At 36.4% G+C, this 17,945-nt stretch overlaps 1 protein-coding gene across 1 annotated transcript in view; it reads right to left on the bottom strand.

Moving 5' to 3' along the window:
• LOC150108963 (methyltransferase-like protein 22) overlaps positions 1-17,187 on the bottom strand; it is a 158,070-nt gene extending 140,883 nt beyond the window's left edge. The window contains exons 1-2 of the mRNA XM_090404617.1: positions 16,794-17,187; positions 7,069-7,227 (exon numbers count right to left, since the gene is read on the bottom strand). Coding sequence (XP_090260743.1) covers positions 7,069-7,227; positions 16,794-16,899 — 265 coding nt within the window. The 5' untranslated portion in view covers positions 16,900-17,187. The remainder of the gene's footprint in view (positions 1-7,068; positions 7,228-16,793) is intronic.
• Between the last annotated feature and the right edge of the window lie 758 nt (positions 17,188-17,945).

Here is a 17,945-nt window from a genome sequence, read left to right as displayed (position 1 = left end):
GATAAAGGTTCCTCATCACTGACAGGAATCAAACACAGGTCTTTCTTACCAAAGAGCTTCGTCTATACTGACTGAGCTACGGAGGCTCATACATAATATATATATAAAAAACTTTGTTTGTCAGAAATTGACATCATGACATCATGCTTTCATAACATCACATCTAGTTTAATGGGTGTGGACTCAACGTCTACACTATAAGTTCCTAAATTTATATTGCAGTCCACATTCAAATCACAAAAGGAGTTTTTACAGAATGCAGGTGATTTTAGTGTAACTCAACAATCTGTATATGAAGTCATAATTTTAGTTTAGCATATTTACAGGTCTCTATTTTGATATATGAGATTTATAGACATGTACATAAGCTTAGGTGTTGCAGCTTTCAATCTATAGTTAGTTTTGCTGCTTAATTCACAACACCAAGAGAACAAAATAAATAAATATTTATATATTTAGTGGCTAATATTTAAATGGTTTTATTCATAGCATCAGTTTTTCACAGTAAGCAAACACTAACAATCAGTTATTAGTGGGAACAACTTAAGCTTAGCAGACAAACAGAATAAAGTCCTTGAAAGTTTTTCCACTTCATTATACTATAAATTAAAGATACCAAGAAATTATATACTTGGTTTAATCCTTTATCCAAGCAAGAGTACGCAAACAAAGTTTGCACCTGAAGTATCATCAGGACTGGGGCAACTCATATATAAAAGCTAATGACGTCGCATCACTTGCCTTAGTATCCCATAACGCAAAGCACATATCCTTATGGATAGGTATAATGCTATGTATTATGGGAAGGGCCACTACTCAGACTGCTTTCGACCTTTATTGAGGTCTCATCGGTGGGAGCCAGACCAGAAGTGGTTGAAGTAATGCAGAAATCATATTTTCATATATGAGTAGCCAAAAGGTGTCACACCTTATTATTAAAATACTCTGGATTAGAGAAAGTTGGACGTTTTCCACTTAGTTATACTATAAATTAAAGATACCAAGAAATCTCCCCCTGATGAGACCTCGATAAAGGTCGCAACCAGTCTGGGTAACCCTACCCATAATGCATAGCATTATACCTGTCCATAAGGATAAGTGCTTTGCATTATGGGATACTAAGGCAAGTGATGTCAAGTCATTAGCTTCTATATACTGGGCAACTGGTAATTGAAGTATTATCAGGAGCAAACTTTGTTTGCTTACACTTGCTTGGATAAAGGATTAAACCAAGTATATAATTTCTTGGTATCTTTAATTTATAGTATAATCAAGTGGGAAAACGTCCAACAATGTTCTCTAATCCAGAATATTTTAATAATAAACTCTGACACAATTTGGTTACTCATATATGAAAATATGACTTCTGCATTATTTTAATCTTAATATCACCTCTGATCTTGCTCCCACTGATGTGCTTTTGTGCTGAAGTGGTTGCATTCCCTGAGATATGAGCAGCTCTGCTCAGTGGTGGGGTGAGCCTACCATTGAGCAGAGCCACCGCTTAGGGTTCTTCTCAGTGGCAGGGTGAACTTGTTACTGAGTGGAACTATCGGTGAGTTAAATGATCCTTCCAGTCACTCATTGTTAGGTAATCTAAAGGGTCGCATGAGTTTTTGGAGAGGTATTCCCACACTTAAACATACCTCAATAAAAATCAAACCAATCTGAGTAGTAACCCTTCCCATAATGCATAGCATTATAGTACATGTCCATAAGGATATGTGCTTTGCATTATGTGATAATGCAAAGCACATTGATAAACTGGTTAAGCTAATGATGCAAATTGTGTTGCATCATTAGCTTCTATATATGAGTTGCCCCAGTCCAGAAAATACTTCTGGTGCAAACTTTGTTTGCTTACACCTAGATAAAGGATTAAACTGAGTATATAACTTCCTGGTATCTTTAATTTATAGAGCAAAGTCCTAATTTCACACTTTCTGCTACTGCATAAAAAAATGTTTACAAGTTTTAAATTGGAACTGTTTTAAAATGATTATTTCACAGAGAATAACTGGTAATTAGTTTACAGAATATTTCACAGAGGTTTAGTAAATTAATAAGTACATTAATACAGCATACTTGTTGATGTTTGGTAAATACTTCACTGCAAAAACAATCTCTCAAACTTGTAGATGTTTCTTCCATTTAATCCTTCACACAAGATTAGGACTTTGTAGATGATAGTTGCTAGTTTAATATGTAGTTTCAATGTAGCAAGGAGCTTACATTTATTAACTCTAGCTACCTTTTAAGATGTGCCCTGGATATATATATATATAGGATAGTGACAGTTTTGTTGCAGTCTTATGTATTCTTGGGGAGGGGATTTAGTATTTTATCTAATTTATGAGGGTTATATAGCCATTGGCTAAAAATAGGTGGCAACACAGGTATGTGAAACTCATAGTAACAAGAGCTGCATCATTAGAAGGCACAGCTCTTGTGTAAGTATTTTACTATACCATATATTATTGGATTAGATTGATGTGATTATTTGATCACTAAATATAAATAGAAAGAGATAACCATTTGAAATGCATGTGATATGCATCAAGGAAGGGCAGGAAGTACATTTTCGATAATGACTCTTTTAAATGCACTACAAATAAGTCTAATTTGTCTGGACCATGAGTCCAAATAGCAAACACGTCTATGTAGTAGCCAGACCTCTGGTTTGAGTGCAGCTGTGATAAGGGCTTAGTTCTCTACATGTATTATTAGAAATTGACTTTTATATTTTAATTTGTATATTTTTTCTTCCCATGTGAAATAACCAGTATGTTCAGCATATCTGAATAATTCAAACATATCTGGAGGAGACTACAATCAAGAGTCTCTTCCCATAGTATATTAGTAAATAATGAAGTAATGTCAAAGCTAATTGTTATGGCTGAATTTTTAAGGATATGGATTTAAATTACAGTTTTAAAACGAACAGTTTTTTTTTTTTTTTTAACAAATGTCAGGGAATTGGGAGGGGGCGGGGGAACAAGTGACTTTGTCAAATGATTGGCAAGTTTGTGTGGTACCATCTACACTGGGCATGGGAAGGTATCAGATTTGTGAATTTTTGGTGCCAAATTTTTTTCGCTGAACATGCTGGTTAACATGGAAAGAAAAATATACAAACAACTGGATGGAATACCAATGGATTCCCTCATCCTCCCTTTAGCCAATCTACTTGAAATACTTAGAAAACCAAGCACTCAAAACAGCTACACTATTTGCTATTTTCGTCCTGTGGTCCAGAAACATTAGATAATTTTTAGTGGCATTTAAACATCTATTATCTAAAATATACTTGTCCCTCCTAGATGCATTCAAATGGTTTGTTATAACTTTTTGTATATAGTATGCCAGTGCGTGCACACACACATGCACACTGGAAGATAAGTACTTAAGCAATCACTCCATCATCCAACCCAACAAGATGGTATCCTTAATGCTAACACACTGCCAAGGCTATCTCTTCTAATGATGTAGCTCTTGTTGATGTAGATTATGTCTAATATCTCTTCTAATGATGTAGATTTCCCCCAAATCCCTCTCTCCCATAATACACAAGATCACAGTAAAAATATCACTAACCTAGACCTTCTAAGCACATTTGAAAAGATAGAAAACTAATACCACTCCTTCATTCATGAAAGAACAAAATAAAGAGGTCTTCCTGTCTGTCCATAGCAAGCCTGTTCACAAGTACAAGACACTTATGGGAGCATATGAAGTGCCCTGTACCTGTGAAATGGCTTACTGTGAACAGATGGGAGGGAAAAAAGTCATTAAAAACCTGAATTGTGAAAATTTAGCTGGTGTAGATGACATTCAACCAGAGATGTTCAAATATGAAATTACAAAGTTTTATATTAAAGATGCCAAGAAATTATATTCTTATTTAATAATTTATCCAAGTGTAAACAAAGTTTGCATGAAAAGTATCTTCGTGACTAGGTTACTTGTATATAGATAAGAGGCTATTGACTTCACATTGATTTCCTTTAGTATCTCAAATTGCAAAAGCACACATCCTTTAGCATGTGCATAATGCTATACTTTATTGAAAGGCTACTACAGAGACCAGTTTAGACCTTTATTGAGATACCATTAGGATGCAAGGGATATCTCTCTCTCTCTCTCTCTCTCTCAAAAACGCTGGGTCACCTACATCACTCTAAATCTCACTGAGAGAGTCAAAGGATCAGTCATCAGTGATTAATTTACTTAGTCATTAAAATGTCATCAGTGAGAGCTAGACCCAGAAGAGATACCAAGGTTGAAGCAATGCATAAATCATATACTTCCCATATACAAGTAGTGAAAAGGAGTAGAGCTGTTTGAAGTTTCTTGCACTTGGTTATAAATTAAATTAAAGATGCCAAGAAATTATGTTCTTGTTTATTCCTTTATCCAAGCAAAAGCAAAGTATGCATGTGAAGTATCTTCATGACTAGGCTTCAATTTTAACCAGTTTTAACTTTTGGTTCTGAGAGTTGGCTTAGAAATAAGCACTTAATCAAAGACTAGCTATCAGATATGAAAGTTCTGAGAAAAATTAAATGGTATCAATGGCAGAATCATATTAAAAATGAAGATATTAGGAAAGAACTTGACATTGTTAGGATTCAAGGATATGTCAGTAGAGCTAATGTAAGGAGGTATGGTAACTTAAACAGAATAGGACAGGAAAGGTTGCATGTGTTTTTTGACAGGCAAAAAATCCAGAAGAAGAAGAACAAAATCTAAGAGCTGATAATATTGGAGTCTTGACAGATAACAGATTAATTTGGAGAAACATTGTCAACAGAAAATTAGCAATGATGGATACAACAACAATGAATATAGCAATGATGAATGAAACTGTATCAGTGATAGAGTTCAACTGCTTAAAAATTGTTGGAATAAGTGAGACATGGTTGACAGGAATAGAGATGGAGGGATATGTAGTCTTTTGTGAAGACAGACAAGGCAAAAATGGATGCCCATCTAGGTTGGAAATGTGAAAATAGTGACAGTGGTTTTGAAGCAGTATGGTATGAAGTGGACAGGATGAAATATTCAGTAGGATTTGCTGTAGACCTGGTAATGCAGAAGGCAGTGAAAAGGAAATATTTAGGCAAATTGGTCTGACTAATAAGAAAAGGGTGATCACATTATGGGTGATTTCAATTATGGCAATATAAACTGGAATGAAGAGATAGAGTCTGGAACCAAAGAGAATGAATTATTGAGTTTTTGAGAGACAACTATCTTAAGTAGTACATAACAGAGCATAAACATGGATTGAAGGTCTTGGATTTGATTATCTCATCAGAAGACATTATTGTAAATGAAGTGTCACATTTTCCTCCAGTCGGTGATCATTTGGGTGGTGGCCATCCATATGAGGATTTTTGTGAGAAATGGTTGTATGTAAAACTACAAGGCAAGTGATTATAACAAACTCAGAAAGTGGTTTTGCAGCAATATCATGGAATGAGGAATTGAATGCAAAGGAAATCAATGCTGCTTGGTTCCCTACTCAGAAACTATCTAGCAGAGGCAATGACTGAGTGTATTTCAAAGGTCAGGAGATTAAATAAAGTAGGCATAAAATGGATGACTGAAGAAAGATGAAGCATGCAATCTTGGAAAAAAAAAAAAGCATTGTAGAGGCAGTATAAAATGAGTGAAAATAATCAGTTACATGAGGAGCAAAGAGCAAGAAATGTGCCTCACTTGTTAACAGTAGCAAAAGTACAGTATGAGCAGTAGTTAGCAAATGAAGCTAAAATAAATCCTAGGGAGTATTTTTTTCGATATGTGGCCAGTAGAAGGAAGAATGATTATGGGAGGATGATATAGTAGAGGTGTTAAATGAGCAGTTCATTAAAGTATTATTCTATCTTTGTGATTTTAACATATGAGGGTGGTCTGAAAAGTTCTTGGCCTCGACCATAGATGGCAACACTATCGGAAAGATTTTTTTTTTTTTCTAAGTTGGTACATCTGTCATAAGCATCCATGTGAAATGGCAAGTCATTCTATCCAGTAGTTTGTTTTATACAGCAATTACACTCACTGGTCAATTACATTCACAGTCCTGTCTGATTATCATTTCTCTGAATGGATGCATACTCTTTTTTTTTTTTTTTTTAATCAACAATAATCTACATAGCTTCACAATACTACTACTCTCACTCAATGCAAATCATCTATAGCAAACAGCCTCCAAGTATATCCCATGCATCTCTTTCTCTTCTACAAACTCTAGCTTTCAGGTCATTAACAATCATTGTCCTTTAACCCAGCATGCACGCACACTCTCTCTCTCTCTCTCTCTTTATATCATTCTACACACAAGATATCATAAACCTATGACATAACAGTGTCATGTGTGGGCAAGTGATCAGGGAAAAAGAATTTTGATAATGAATTTTTTGAAAAACTAAGGGTTGTATTCATTGGAGAAAAATGATGTGGGAAGGCTATGGACACAGGCAGATGGAACAAAAGAAGAAAATGAGCAGGTGGTTCAAAACGTTTGGTGCAGATCTGTGTATGAATGTTGACCAGCAGTTGCTAGATTCTTATATGTTTAGAGAAAAGATGTGGAATTGTGATGGCCAGTTCAGTAGAGCAGCACTCATAAAATTACCTAAAAAAGCAGACTTAAAGAGACAATGTCTATAAAAAAAGTGATGGGAAAGTTTGAAAGAGTGGGATTATATTAAACAGACTGTCCAATTCTGGATAGTATCAAATGTTCTTAGGAAGGTTTTTTGGTGAACTACCACAAATGGGAGAACAGTATTCTATGATTAGGCAGATTTGGGATTTAGAAATGTTTGGAGTTAATTTTAAAAGAGTCTACTTGGCTGACAATATTTTAATTGGTGAGGGTATAAATGCAACTGAATTGTAGCAACACATTAACATTAATAAAAACAGTAATAAAAACTGAAGCCAGCCAATCTCTTGCTTTCTCTTAATTATCATCTTAATATGAGCAGCATCAACAGTGATAATTTCTAATACTATAAAATGGGGGAAAAAAACTGCTATAAAATTAATTATGAACTTTACCTAAAAGAATGATTTCCTTAAAATGAGAAGAGTCTTTTCTTTCAACAAGCAAGTCTCCATCTTCATCATAACACAATGAGTTGTTTGCATTAAGTTCATTTTTCACTGGATAGGTATTATCATATTCAGGAAGATCAAATATAAACCTTGACTGCACCACTAGGGAAAAAAAAATTCATGACTACTCAACCACATAAAGAAAAATCAAGCTTTAACTAAATATCAGTAATATTTATCTTTTTATATCACTCCCACCAACGAAAGGTTGTAAATCTATAGCATGTCAATACATGGGTTGGCTAAGGATTTTTTCTTACTTCTGTTTTTTTTTTTTTTAATAATGAATAATAAATTTTTCATTATTTTTATATACAGTTTGCTCTAGAAAACAAACACAGAATTTTTTCAAGCCACTTCAGGCCTCCAATAAATAGGAAAGTGGTCTTACACTGGAATGATGAAATTCATCTCATAACAGATAATCATAGTTATCCATGCACATGGCATGATTCAAACCCACAGTCTATTCATTGAAGGGGCAGGTTATGTTAACCACTTCAGTCAACTAGACCAGCAAAGCTATGCAGACTTTGAATACACGTTATTTAAATCGCCAAAATGAAGCCTATTGGCTCTTTATATTTAAGTTTGAATAGACATTCCGATCAATCATCTCTCAGAATTTTTTTTTTAACATGAACCTATTCTATTGCACTATAGTACTGTGGGCAGTCTATAAGGTTTAAGGATAATCTGATTTCTTCCTCCTATAGAAACCAAATTCATATGAGCCTCTAATAAGCAGAATAAGGAAAATTATTTACCACTTAAAGATGTTGACAAGAAGATATCCCACATAGCTTGCTGAATGAAGATCAAAAACACTATCCAGTTAACAAACCAGACCAAATACAATGAGTTCCATAAAAACAATATGTTCTAGCTCAACATGAAACTACAGATAATTATCCAAAATAACTGAATAAAACCAAATATCGAATACATGGTCATTATTAAAAATTATGGAGACAACTACCATGTTATAGTAAAACTTCAGTTTGACATAAGCCAAAATAATCACTCGACATTCACATTAAGGTTATCATCTGGAGTATACACATATATACAAAGAAACAAGCTACATTACAGTGTACATGGTATGCTAAAGTCACATTAATTTGGTCAACCATTAAAGCTACTGGCCTGACCTCTGTGGAAAAAAAAAAAAACTTATATCAAGACTAGAGATCTGTTATTATTGTTATCTATTTGGTTACAAATCATTAAAAGATATAATAATAATAATAGTAATCATAGGACTCTAGCTTTGATGGAGCAAGTTTTATTTCTGGCAGAGGTCAAGCCAGAAGTTTTAATGGTTGACCAAATTAATGTAACTTTGCATACCATCTACTGTAATGTATCTTGTTTCTTTGTATATATGTGTATATTCCAGATTTTTTTATATGTGTATATTCCTGAAGTTTTACTATAACACAGTAGTTTCCATAATTCTTAATAATCAATGCTGATCACCATGTAACAATGAAGGAAAGGACTAAATATACAGTCATTCTTTTCGCTAATAACTTTGAAGGATTAATCCATACTGTCCTGAGATAATTTTCATAGTCATTATTCCTCGATCTCTAGTTTCCTCATCCACTCAGAACTCATGTAGACTAAATCTGAATACTACAGTCTCGATGCAATCACAGCATGCCTAAGAGACACAATAATTTACTTATCCTTACAAGTCCTTCTCAGCATTATGGTAATTCCATAAGAAGTTTTTAGTTTTTCAATTAGATTTGCAATGCAACTGTTGAACTTCAACTCCCAGTCCATAATCACATAACCAAATTCTTAACCTCATTATGAATCCTCTATCTGGAATATCTTCTAAATGCATGGAAGAGATAAATGCAAGGTAAATCAGAGTAGGAGTAAGACAGTGTTATGGGAATGATAGAAGAGGAGAGAACAGGAACAGTAGAAGAGAGGGAATGAGAGAGAGAGTTATGGGAATGATAGAAAAGGAGAGAACAGAAACAGTGAAAGAGAGGGAATGAGAGAATTATGGGAATGATAAAAGAGGAGAGAATGGAAACAGTAGAAGAGAGGGAGGAATGAGAAGAATACAAGGGAGCACTGGAACCAGGGACAGAGTAATTTCAGGAAGGCAGGTAAGTAGGGGAACACAGAGAGAGAGAGAGTGAGGGCTGCAGGTGAGCAATCGAGGAACAGGATGATAAGAGGTGTAACATATGGGGACTCAATGATCCGTGGTGTGCAAGATAGGATGTGTTAAGTGTTTGCCTGGAATTCCTGCTTGAGGTTATATAAAAAAAAATGCAGAGAGGAAAGATAGTGTGCGTGTTGCCAAGGTATGATAGCGACGAGCTGAGCAGAAGAGCAGTAATATTGAATAAAATAATAGCTAGAATGTGTAAGAAGAGAGGATTAGAATATGTGAATGCTTGGAGGGCGTTTGAGGACAGAAAGGAATTGTATGCGAGAGACCGCTTGCATTTGAATGAGGAAGGACGCAGGCATCTGGAGAGATTGCTGATCTGAACGAGTGGGGTGGCCTCTTGTGGGAATGGGTACTTGGGAAAAGGGGGGACGACACCAGGTAACACTGAGCCCAGTGGAGTCTAGAGGGGATAATGCTAGGTATAGAAACTGGCATTTTTATGCTTTATACTAATGCCAGGAATATCCGGAATAAAGGAGATAAATTGGTGGCATTGATAGCATCAGCCTGGCCAAAGATTATTGGCATCGCTGAGATGATCGACAGAAGAGGATATAATAACAGGAATAGAAGTAGCAGAGTACAGCATTTTTCGGCAGGATAGGAAGGGAAAGCATGGTGGTGAAGTACTGCTTATGGCAAGTGATAACTCATGTGCCCTAAGAGTGGAGGCTTTGGAAGGCAGAGACACTAATGATTTTGAAAGCATATGGTGTGAGGTAGAGGTGGGCAAGACAGGATATTTAGTGGGATGTTGCTACAAAACAAGGAGCACAAAGGGTGGGGACCAGGAGCTTGGCAAGTGCAAGAAGAATGATTGTTATGGGAGATTTTAACTACAGCAGTATAAATTGGGGAGAGAAAGATGCATGTAGCAATAAGGGAATGGAATTTCTAGAATTCTTGAGGGACAAATGTCTTAGGCAACATGTAATAGAGGGAACAAGAGGTTCAGGAGTTTTGGATTTGGTCATAGCATCAGAAAAGTTGATAATAACTGAGATCACATCTCTTCCACCAGTTGGAGAGAGAGTGACCATGTGGTTTTGACTTAGAAGATGAATAGACATGCAGGAGTATCAAAGAGATGGGAACGTATGTGGAATTATGAGGCAGGTTATTATAATAATCTTAGATATCAACTTGGGGAAGTTTCATGGAGGCAGGAATTGGAAGGCCGGGATATCATTAGTGCTTGAGAAATTGTGAAGGAATATTTGTTAGCAGCATTGGTAAGCTGTATTCCATGAGTGAAAAAGAGGACACAATTTGGAGTAAAGTGGATGACAAACAATATTCAACATGAACTGCATGTGAAAAAGAGGCTATAGAAGAGATATAAGGTGACAGGTGAAGAGCAGATGCATGAAGAATATAAGACACAGGCCAGGAGAGAGACTAGTATATTAAGGAAGGCAAAATTGGAATATGAGTAGAAATTGGCCCAAAGAACCAAAGAAAATCCTAGGGAATTTTTCAGCTATGTGGCCAGTAGTAGGAGAAATGATTGTGGAAGAATGCATTGTGGGATAGAAATGGGAATAAAGTGACTGATGCAGGGTACATAGTAGAATTGTTCGAGTATTTCATCCTGGAGGAGTAAATTTTAATACTAGAGGGATGGAGCAGGTTCGAGGTTTAGAGGTGCAGGAGGAGAGTGTGTTCCAAATACTGAGTCTTTGGATGTCAGTATGAGGGACAGTATACAGCATTAGGCAGATGAGGGTAATGTAATCTGTCAGAGTCAACATGGATTGGTTAAGGGGTGCTCTTGTTTTAGTAATATGCTAGCCTTTTATAATAAAGTTACAAGAGTAGTTGATGAGGGAAAGGCATATACTGCCATTTTCTTGGATTTAGCGAAGGCATTTGACAGGGTGCCACATAAGCTGATATTTAAGTTGCAGCACATGGGTTTGGATGTCAGGTTGGTCAACTAGATTCAGGATTGGCTGTCCGATAGTTATCAGATAGTTGTGTATGGTGGGGCAGTTTCGAGGAGGCAGAATGTTACAAGTGGGGCTCAGTACTGGGACCTATATTGTTTAACCTTTATATCAATGACATTGTCAGTGGATTGCAGAGGGATATTCAGTTGTTTGCAGATGATGTGAAGCTGGGAAGTTTTATTAGTAATGGTGCAAATGTGGTACCCTGCAAGAGGATTTGAATAAACTAGACAGATGGGCAAATGAATGGGAGTATCGGATTAATGCAGCAAAATGTAAGGTCTCGAGGTTTGGGACACATCAATGGGACACTTGAAACTCTATTGGAGGAGTTGTACTGGAGGAAGTAGGAGAGACAAGAGATCTGGGGTTGATAATTGATAAAAACCTGAAATTCAGGGGACATGTTGCAAAGATGGTGAAGTTAACACAGAGGATTGCTGCAATACTGAGAAGGATGCTGACCTGTAGAGATAAAAGAGTTATCATTCTGTTGTATATAACCCTGATCAGTCCACACTTAGACTATTATTTCAGATTTGTTCCCCAAGATTTGAAGGGGATAAATTAACTGTGGAAACGGTACAGAAGCGGATAACAAAGATGGTTTCAGGGTTGTACAATGTTAGTTACAAAGATCAGCTGAGGGAATGTGGACTGCAGAGTTTGGTAGATAGAAGGAGAGGTGATATGATTGAGACTTTTAAATTGTTGAGAGGTGGTTACAGGGTTGACAAAGGGCCATCCCTGGAAGTTACAAAAATAGGCTGTGAGCAAGAGGGCGAGGAGTGGTTTCTTTGCATGACGGGTGGTTGAACCGTGGAATGCATTGCCTGATAGAGTGGTGAGAGCGAGAACCGTGAATAAGTTTAAGGAGTGGTATGATAGACTTTGTGTTTCCTAGGAAACACAAAGCACGATGAGTCTTGATACACTTTATGTTTTCTAGGAAGGACCTCACGTGATGAGTCTTTTGACTCCATGGAGGCCTGAATAATAATAATTAACTAACATCCATTTGTCCATGGCATCTATCTATTGAGATCTTCTTGCAGGAATATAAATAAATAAATAAATAATAATAAAAAAAAAAGACTGTGGAGAGGATGAATGAATATGGAAAAGCAATGTAGAAGATTATGATGCGAGCAATGACCAAAAGAGGGTCAAATTTTCCAGTAAGTAGGGAAAAAAAATTAACTAGAGATATACCAGATATGGAGTAGGCAGTGGCATAGCTGGGGGGTGGGGGGGGGGGGGGGGGGCAGAGGGAGCGGTCCACCCCAGGTGGCACTTTGAACCTTTTTGAACTTTTGCAGTTAATTCTAAAATAGTCGAGAATTAAGTTCCAAATATTGTAATACTACTGTGAATTTTCCTCACAATTGCTGTAAGTGTTGCTAGTTGTGAGAGGAGTTTTTCTAAAATAAAATTTGATTAACAATTACCTACATTGTGAAACTGACTTTGCCAATGTCATCGACAATTTTGCTAACAGAAAAGCAAGAAAAATAACATTTTAGAATGTTGAAATTAAAGTTTTACTTCAAAAATAAACATAGGGTTTTAATTTATTTCCCTATACGTTGTTTTGACTTTTTGTAATATTTTTGGTATGTATTGAGAGGGAGGCGGCAAACTCAGGAACAGCCCCGGGTGGCAACAGCTCTAGCAACGCCACTGGGAGTAGGAAAGATGCTAATAAGGCTGTGAGTTGAATGATATATCACTGCATGTTTTTAGAGAATTTGCAAACAAGTTGGATATGCTTAAAAGCTGGTAGTTTCAAGAGTCGCATAAATAAAGAGCATTCTAAAGGAATGTAAAATAGTGCCAGCACATAGAAACAGAGCTAAAACAAATATTTCCAATTACCTTATTAATAAATTACTCTGGCTCAGGGAGAGTGGAAGAAAGTTTTTTTTCATTCGCTTACAAGGTGCTCTATACTTGACAAGAATTTATACTATTGTTTAATCCTTTATCTAAAGGTAACAAACAAAGTTTGGAAATTAAGTATCTTCAGGACTAGGTTACTTGTATATATAGAGACAGCCTCTATATACAAATACCCTAAGTCATGCAACAGAGTTCTATCTGGGATCTTGTTAAATGCCTTTGTCAAGTCTAGCAATAGCATTCAGCCATTTCCCTTATCCCACTCCTTATCCACTTTATTATAAAAAGTAAGCAAATTACTAATGCAAGACCTATCATTCACAAAACCATGTCCCTTAGAAAGTATCATATTCCTATCCACTCAAGTCCTGAATTCTGTCTTTTGCTAATTTTTCTCATACCTTAACCACCCCTCCTCAGATGTTTATCTGCCTGTAATTTGCTTCTTCTATCTTGGAGCCTCCTTCATGCAGTGAGACTATTTGCCCTCTTTCTATTCGATTGGCACCTTCTCAGTATTGAGACTTAAATCAAACATCTTGGTCTAAAAGCTAATAATTCTTTTCAAATTCTCGTAATACACAATATATCACCCAATCCCATGGATGTGTTTGCATTGATGTTCTGCAATATTTTAAGCACCTCCATTTCTTCAACCTCTACTCTCCCATCAGTCGATGTCACTGCCTAGATGGCAACCCCCCCCCCTGCAAAATACTCACTCAATAATTCTACTATTTGGCTTGGTTCTGTTACCTCACTACTATCAGCACTTTTTAAAGTGATCCTTCTATAGTCATTCCTCCTTTTACTTGCTACATAGCCAAAGAATCCTTTGGCTATGTAGCAATTTCTTTAGGATTTCTTTTGGTCTCATCAGTTAGCTCTCTCATAAAAGCTTTGATCTTCTTTACCAAACCCATCACCCTTCTTGTCTGTGCCTTGTACTACTCATGGCCATGAAAATCACCTTTTTCTTTATATTCCCTCCACGACTTTTTCTTTTCTGCAACAACTCTTGCTCAATTATACTATTCATTCATCTAACTCTTACCTGATTTATCCTTCTGACTGAATATGCATTCTGATACTACTATCTACAAATACCCTTGGACCACCTCTTATGCAAGTTCATACACCATGGCACTGCCAAAAGCTGATTCCTCAGCTTGTCATAATCAATGCTTTCTAATTCCACATGTAATCCATCTTAACAGAAAATTTTGCAAGTCTGGAATCTCCCAAGTCATGAATACATGATCACGCTTCACAAGCAGAAGCCACATAACCAGATTAGTTACTGTTAAGTTCTCTGATGCCATGATAAGATAAAGCACTCTTGGATCTTGTATCCTCATCATCTCATGCTGCCTGAGGTAATTATCTCTCGGCAACAACATAAATTTTATTTCCTCCTCCCAATCTATCTGCCCATAGTTGAAATCCTCCATAATAATTACTTGACCTGTACTAATCGTGTTAATTTGCCAATGCATGTCATCTACATTCTCCCTTATACTCCCAAGATTATAGCAGCAACTAATTACATATTTTATCCTGTTGCCTATATCTCACACCACAGAGTCTCAAACAAACTGTTCTTTGCACCTCTATCCCCGTGATGTGCTTCTACTCATTTTGTATTCAATTCCTCTACAATCAACAAATGCATCCCTTATCCTGTTCTTTCTGTCCTCTCTAAAGGGACCATATCCCTTGCATTCTATTCGTATGATCATATCATTCTCAATCAACCAAGTCTCACTAATACCTATACTTTTGGGTCAAGTTGAGATAACCAATGCCAAACACTCCTCACCTTTAATTCAAATAATTCTGGCCTTAATATACATAAACTGCAACATCCCATTCATTCCACAGCCTCCCTTACACCTCGAGTTGCTTAGCTCAATTAAGTAAAGAACCTGGGGGTGCTACATCAGGATCATGTGATCGCTCTCCCACTTACTACCACTAGATCCCACAACCTCTAGGTTGCCTGGATCCATGGCCATCTGCATCCCCCCCCTCTAAACATTCTAGTTTCCCCTGACTTGGCACTTCTAAACTCTCATTGAATAGCACTTTCTCAAGACATCTTATGATCTATTAGAAACATCTTCAAAACATTCTTCTGTCTGACCAACAGCTGACTAGCAGGCCAGTCTTTATGAACATAATGGCTGTCTTCTCACCAAATCAAATTGCTCATATAATACAATTTTTCGTGTAACATTTTGTTTGGAAAGAAAAAAAATGTGAGCGATAAATAATAAATAATGACATTTATCAACATAACAAAGCCTACAGATTCCTGGAATTCATGCAAAGAAAATGTTACACGAAAAATTTTGTATTAAATGAGCAATTTAAAATAAAAAGTTTGGATTACATGAGCAATTTAATATAACTAATGTTATATTATATCTATATACAGGGTGTTCGGGATAAATTTGACAGTTTCGTAAGAAAAAAGAAAATCTTCTTTGTATCTATTAAATTTAATGAATTGACAAAAAAACATTACAGGCAGAGTTAATTACAATACTATCAACAAGATTTACTCAAAATAACCACCATTAGCATCGATCACAGCTTCAATTCTGCTTCGGAACCTCGAACAAGCTGATGCTACAGTCTCCCTGGGAAGGGCCGCAAAAACTGTTTTAATTTTATCCATTAACTGGGCTTTTGTATTACTGGAAGTGCGATTGGTGTCTTTTTCAACTGCGCCCCATACAAAATAATCCATGGGGTTAAGGTCTGGGGAGTTTGGAGGCCAAACATTTGGACTGGTGAAGTCGTAGAAATTTTCAGACAACCATTTTTGACTTTTCCCAGAGGTGTGGCAAGGGGCCGAATCCTGCTGCCATACATACGGCCTACCATTGGCTACCCTTGTTATCCAGGGCTTGACTACAGTTAGCAACTCCACGAACAAAGCCCGAATTCCAATGCCAGGGTTCTTCAACACCTGTTCCTGCAGATTTGCGAGGAATTCTGCTGTACGAACGCAATCAGATCGTCTGCTAGGGATCTTTCTTCTTGCTACATCCTCGTAGTCACCATTGCAAGTCTCTAGTTCATGCCTGATTGTTTTTACTGTATTCAGGGAGCATTGGGCAGCAGTCGTAATATCCTTATTTTGATGGCGGGCACGAATCATCATGATACAAGTTATTCTCTTCCATGATTCAGGTGGGTTCCAGCTATCCATCCTTTCTGACATCTTGTATATGAATGAAGAAGGGTCCAAACTTTTAAATGAAGAGAAGTGTGTGTTAATACATGTAACTTACGGAAAAATATAATTAATTATAAATATGTCAAATTTATCCCGAACACCCTGTATATATTTACATGTGAACTAATATATATATTTATTTATTTGTTTATATTTATTTATTTACATGTGAACTAACACACACACACATATATATATATATATATATATATATGAGTTCAAGTACTGATACTGTTAATCTGTAATAGGTATGAATTTCACTTCCTTTATTTGCAATACGGCGTGAAGCACGGATATATATATATATATATATATATATATATATATATATATATATGCATTTCATCTCAATTATATTCTAATATTTGCCTTTTACCTTTCATCTCATTTCTCTGAGGAGACAGCTCTGTTAATTCAAAGCACGGTCTTTTCTCTTTGACATCGACATTCTCGGTGAAAATGTGAATTTCTGAAAGTATCATTTCGGTGGTTAAAACGTTTCCTTTAATCTACTTCGTCGCTTGAACTTCATGGCACGGTAGAGGCCAGTTGAATGTTATTCAGCAGCAAACCATCCCATCTCTGAAGACTAAATTGGAATCAACCTCCTGCACTATTATACATATTGTGATAGAGTAATAAAATGGTGCCCGACAAAAACACAACCTTTATTGGTTACTTATATTATTATTATTTCGTGACACTTCCAAGGAGTTTTTAAAAACTCATCGAGGAAGGGAACCGACTCTACAGCTGTTCGTCTCCACGACTTCAACCACCAACGACAGCAAAACCACCATCATCTATACCAACGCCATCTACTGCCAACCACAGCCACTAGTATTTTTTTACTGTAAATTGAGTGTGTTCTGAAGGTCGAATTGTCTATGAACTCATATATTAAATGCAGCTAAGTGCACTTGAAATGTTTCTACCGGAAACTCAAATAATATTATATGTATTAATATTATTTGCTAATACAAGTATAACTAAGAAGTTATAATATTATAACTTCTTAGCTATACTTGGCGGCTGCATTCCCTGCTACTGATAATTTTACTAAACGTTATTATTATTTTTTTTTTCCCAGAAATATAGCTGGGTAGGTTCAATTCAATTCTAGGGCTGAGAAAAACTTTCGCTGGGTCTCTTTCTAAGACTCCAGGAAACCCAGCGATCTCCCTCTAGTGCAGACAAATTGGATTGTTTCTCGGGGAAATAATCCCGAAGGTTTTTATTCGAATCAGAAAGATTGAGCATAGAGCCATCTTATTTCAGACAACAGTACTTACAATGTTTCGGTTTAGGAACACGAAATGGCGGTTGTCATTTGTCGCACATTCTCCCTGAAACTGCTAAAATTATTTATTCCCATGAGCCGTTTTTTTGACCTATCTAACTTTTTTAAGACTGATGGAGAGGAGTTCAATCTTCACAGAAGCCTATCAAATATAACTGGCCCAGAGACTATCACTAATTGTACACGGCGTCCGGTGAAGAGAGCAGGCTGAGAAGTGCCGCCATCTCG

The sequence above is a fragment of the Typopeltis vanoorti genome, chromosome 2 (genome assembly GCF_054136105.1).
Source record: "Typopeltis vanoorti isolate ZY-2024b chromosome 2, IOZ_Tvanoo_1.0, whole genome shotgun sequence".
NCBI classification, from domain to species: Eukaryota; Metazoa; Arthropoda; class Arachnida; order Uropygi; family Thelyphonidae; genus Typopeltis; species Typopeltis vanoorti.
This window is presented reverse-complemented; position numbering and strand designations above follow the sequence as displayed.